Source organism: Vigna unguiculata, chromosome 1 (assembly GCF_004118075.2).
Source record: "Vigna unguiculata cultivar IT97K-499-35 chromosome 1, ASM411807v1, whole genome shotgun sequence".
NCBI lineage: Eukaryota > Viridiplantae > Streptophyta > Magnoliopsida > Fabales > Fabaceae > Vigna > Vigna unguiculata.
In genome coordinates, this window is record NC_040279.1 from 5,714,879 (window position 1) to 5,719,691 (window position 4,813).

Sequence of the window (4,813 nt, forward strand, 5' to 3'; positions counted from 1 at the left end):
AATGGGGGGAAACGGTGATTGGAAGGTTTGGGTGCGTTTCAGTGCAGGAAAAATCTGGATATAACCCATATATGCATGCACCGCCTGGCGGCGCATGAACTGCCGTCAGGCGGCTTGTCAGTACTTCTGTTTTGGTGGTTTTGTAGGGGTTTGTGTCATTGGGTGTTTAATTAGCGAACTGTTACGTGTATGATTAAAACTAAGCAGGTAAGAAGAATTTGACATAAAAGAGATTAGGAGAGATTAAAATAAATGAAAGGGGTGAAGTGTGGTAGAGGTTAGTGGCTGATTGTGAACGTTTGGTTGCATATGATAAGTTAAATTCAGAATGTATGCTAATTTGGTAAGAGTGAGATGGATTTTGTGTATTATGGTATGGATGGTGCAATTTTCCTCTATACATGGTTTTGTGGTTGTGGGTTGTTATTAAAGTACATGTATAATATCAACCAAATTGTGGTGGCATGAGTTTATATAAATATTAGACTGTGTGATCATAAGGCTGGGAGTAAGTGGAGTGCATGTTGAATCTTTAAATTGGTAAATGAAGGGGAGTATGTGTGCATGATAATGAATGATTCGATAGTATGCCGAATGGGTGCGATGTAATCTAGTTATGGATTTATGTTTGGAAAACTATTTTTGGTGTTATAATTTATCCATTGTATGATTGGGGGTCCTTTGGGACCTGTTTAAAGTGCCAAAAACAAGTACTAGTGCGCTACCGGTATGGCGCCTGGTGGCATGGAGCGAGCCGCCAGGCGGTGGGATCTCAAAACAGTGACAGTGGTCACTGTCAACGCGGGGCGCCTGGCGGCAGGGTGGAGTTCGACAGGCGATGACGGAGCGGCAGGGCTCCTGTATGGAGCTTGATGCTTGGCGGTGTGAGATGTCCGCCAGGCGGTCTGGAACCAAATTCCGCTGAGCAACGTGAGATGCGCGCCAGGCGGTTTTGGTGCAGTGTTGGCGCGTGAGGAGGATTTCTACACGGCTTTAGGTGGCGTTCATGAGGCGATGCTTTGGCTGGGGGCCCAATTACGAGTGTATCTTGTATTGGGAAACACGTGGCCACTCTAGGTTGTAGCTTGGTGGTTTAGGAAGTCAGTGGAGTGTGCGAGTTGTGGCTCGTACGACGAGGTTTCGGATGATTGCCCTCTTCAGTGCATCTGATAAAGTTTTTGGTAGTTTGGGAACAACTACGAACTTAGGTTCGTTTTGGGGAACTCCACTTGGTGTTGCGGTGAGATGTCGTGGCGAAATTATTCCCACGTGTGGACTACTAGGTGGTGGCCTATAGTCGGAGGGGCGAGTAGACACTCGTGTAGTAAAGATTGATCATTGATCTCACCTAAAGAGTATAGAAATGATAGACGTCTAATGCAAGTGTTGGAAGTGAGGAACTAAAGGAAAAAGGGAAAAACACTAACCCGAGTTATAATATTGAGATGATGTACTTAATATGATATTTGTTTGGTTTTATTTAAATGAGCTCACCCTATCTGTGTGTGTTTGGTGATGATCATGTAACTTGTTACATGGGAGCAGATGTTGATGCAGGTGAGCAGGCTGATGCATAGAGACGGAGTGGGGATCACTTGGGGATTTTAACTGGTTTATTTTGTCAGACTATGGATCTATTGTAATAGTTTTATAGAAAATTATACTTGTAATATTGTATTGCCGCGAATTATATTTTCTGGTTTGGCGCGCTGAACTTAAAGATTTAAATTTTCCCACGTTTTGGGAAATCGTACTAAATAAATGAGGTTGTTTTGTTAAATTTATTTTCTTTTACTTAAAAAAAAAAGTAATTTTCGACTAGGACGTTACAGTTTGACCACCACCGCCTCCTCTGCTTGGTCCACCACCTCCACCACTACGAGGTTTACCATGAAAAGAACCTACATTAGTGGCATTTGCAAAAGAGGAAACAACATTATTAGCAAAATCATTGGGCGCATCGAGAGGAGAAACGACAATAGCATGTTGGCGTTCATTTTGAATGACCATGGAAAAGACTCTATTAACAAAACGTAGAGGGTCCATTAATAAAATATGGGAACGAACAACATTGAATATGTCGTCAAGACCCTTGAGAAACCGAATAATAAAGTCCTATCGATGGTAAACACAGGCTTGGCAAGCACATGGTGGAAGAGGACAAAAATTATCAAGCTCTTCCCAAGATGCCTTAAGAGAAGTAAAAAAAATTGTGACAGTGAGGGATCCTTGCTTCAAGGCCTAAATTTCCTCCTAGAGCTCTATAATACGCAAAAGGTCACTATGAGAATATCGTTCATGTAAGTCATTTCAAACATCAACAACATGATCCAAATAAATGATACTTTGTGCAATCGAAGGAGAGACAAAAATGATGAACCATGATATGAGCAGTGTGTTGCAACGCTCCCATGGAGGATAGGCAAGATCATTAAGACTTGGAAGAGGAATATACCTAGTAAGGAACCCCATTTTGTTTTTGGAAGTGAGAGCCAAGCGAAAGGAACGACACCAAGAGTGGTAGTTTCCATTGGAGAGGACGGGAGAAACTAAGACAGAGGAGGGATTCTCACTAGGGTGTATGTAGAAAGGACTTGATGGATTTTGGCTAGGGTCATTAAAATGTGATGGATCTGAAACGTTATCACTGTGAGGGGACCCAAGTGCAGAAATAGAAGTGGTCATGGTAGCAGAAAAATGATATCAGTAGAGCTCTAAGAGGGAGCTCTGATACCATAAAAGAGAAAAGGACAAAGATGCAAAGACAATATAAAATGATGAAAAAGTCTATATTGATTATCCCAATATGGGCAAAATATATACAACCTGAAAGTAAAGACAAATCAAATAAAATAATAGAATATCGTTACAATCCTAATATCATCTAGAAACTACTGATATCTATACTAAACATAATAATAGAAAAGATGCCAAGGATATATTGAGGTGGTTCAAGAAATGGATTAGGCTAAGAAAGCACCAGACTTCTTCTCTTTTATCAATAACACCAAATCAGGTATAGAAAATTATATCATTTATACAATGGTATAGAAAAAAAGAAAAAACTTTTATGAGGTCTCACAAGATTGTTTTGTTTTATTATATTATAGTATAATTTTAAAAACAAACTTAGCATTAAACCCGGAACTATTTAAATATTTTGGAATTAATTTACAGCACCTCACACAATGCCATTTACTAGTTATTAATTTTGTTACATATAAATAAATAACGTAAGGGGAGTTTTGGTCGGTCACATACACTTCGAAGAAGAGTCCGACAGAAAACTCTGTGGTGTGTTTCTGTTGTTAGCAGAGAAGAAAGAAAAAATGCCGTTGAAGGTGGTGGAGGCAACAGTGTCGAGTTTTGATGGTGTTTTTGAGAAGTTCCGATCAGAGGCTGCAGGAAACAAGGCGAATCTCATCCTCTTCTTGGCTGACAATGACCCTGCCACCTCTCTCAGTTGGTGCCCTGGTATCTATGTTTCTATCCATGCATGCCCTTTTTCTTCTTTCTCCTGCACCATATTCAAATCCGACACTTTTTGCTTCAAAACTTCTGATTTAATAGCCATAAAGTGTGAATTTGTTGATTGGCTGCGCTAATTGAATTATATTTCATGGAGCATTTGAAAATTTCAACGGGAATTCTTTGCTGAACTAGCACAAAAAAAGGGTGAAGGAAGAATGGTTTTTTTTTTTTTTTTTTCTGTCAATATTGGGGAAAACTGTATTGAGAATAGCTTCTCACCGATTAATTTTCTGTGCATGCTTTAATTGACTTCTTTTACTCTATGGTGGTTAATGTAAATTACCAAACGAAGTATAATATTGTTAGAATTTGGTGACAGTTACAGAGTGTTTGGTTGGGGAAAATGGAGAGGAGGGTGAGGGATTTCTATAAACTAGAGAAATCCATGAACATAGTGAGAGTTGAACTTGTGATCTACATAAAGTGTGACTATATCTTTTTTTTTTAATATTTTTCTTTTACTTGTTAGATTGTGTGAGAGCAGAACCTGTGATCTACAAGAAGCTGGAGGCTTCATCTGATGACATAGCACTTTTGAGAGCTTATGTTGGAGATAGACCAACATGGAGAAACCCCCAGCATCCATGGAGGGTGGATCCTAGGTTCAAGCTCACTGGGGTGCCAACATTGATCCGTTGGGAGAATGACACAGTCAAAGGTCGCTTGGAGGATCATGAAGCTCACGTTGAAAGCAAAATTGAAGCTCTTGTTGCTGACAAGTGACAAATGATTGCCATAGCAGAGTGTCTTAGTTGGTATCACATGGTTTAAATAATGTATGCTGCACTTTTATCTGCAATTTATCCCCTTAATACTTCATAACTTTGTTGCTAAAGAATATATTAAAGGATGAGTACCAATGGTAACCGGACAAGGGAAAGTCTATGAATCCGTGTTTGGTTTTTACAATGTGTTTCAATTTGCTTGTGATTTTAGGCAAGTGTCTACAAAATGCATAGACTGAACTTAACTAAGCCAGTGTAAAATTGAACTTTATGAGTTGAAAGAATTGAACTGTATAACTGTGTAGATTAGTTGAATTAAACTGCATAGTTTGAGTGAACTGCATCATAAAGTTCCCTAGTTTGTTCATGGCTCATTACTCATGAATTTCCCTAGTGTATCTCCTCAAAAGATCACAACAATTTTACTGTACAATCCCTGCTCTCATTTCCTAAGAGTCGACACAGAAAGTTGAGTGATAGGCATTTACATGCCACACATAATCTTATCTCATTATTGCATATATGCTTGTGCTATGTGGAAGATGAGATGAGTTTGA

General features: G+C 39.3%; 1 protein-coding gene across 1 annotated transcript; it reads left to right on the forward strand.

Annotated features, from left to right (window-relative positions):
• The first annotated feature begins 3,219 nt into the window (after positions 1–3,219).
• Positions 3,220–4,464, forward strand: LOC114175644 (thioredoxin-like protein Clot). The gene is made up of 2 exons (XM_028060416.1): positions 3,220–3,474; positions 4,001–4,464. The coding sequence occupies exons 1-2, from the start codon at positions 3,330–3,332 to the stop codon at positions 4,252–4,254; spliced, it is 399 nt and encodes a 132-aa protein (XP_027916217.1). The 5' UTR covers positions 3,220–3,329; the 3' UTR covers positions 4,255–4,464.
• Positions 4,465–4,813: the final 349 nt, after the last annotated feature.

Bases quoted from the DNA above. Each gene is read 5' to 3' on its own strand.
- LOC114175644 (XM_028060416.1), top strand. From the start codon at position 3,330: ATGCCGTTGAAGGTGGTGGAGGCAACAGTGTCGAGTTTTGATGGTGTT. The intron at 3,475-4,000 runs GTATCTATGTTT...TTTACTTGTTAG, and splicing joins CTCTCTCAGTTGGTGCCCTG to ATTGTGTGAGAGCAGAACCT.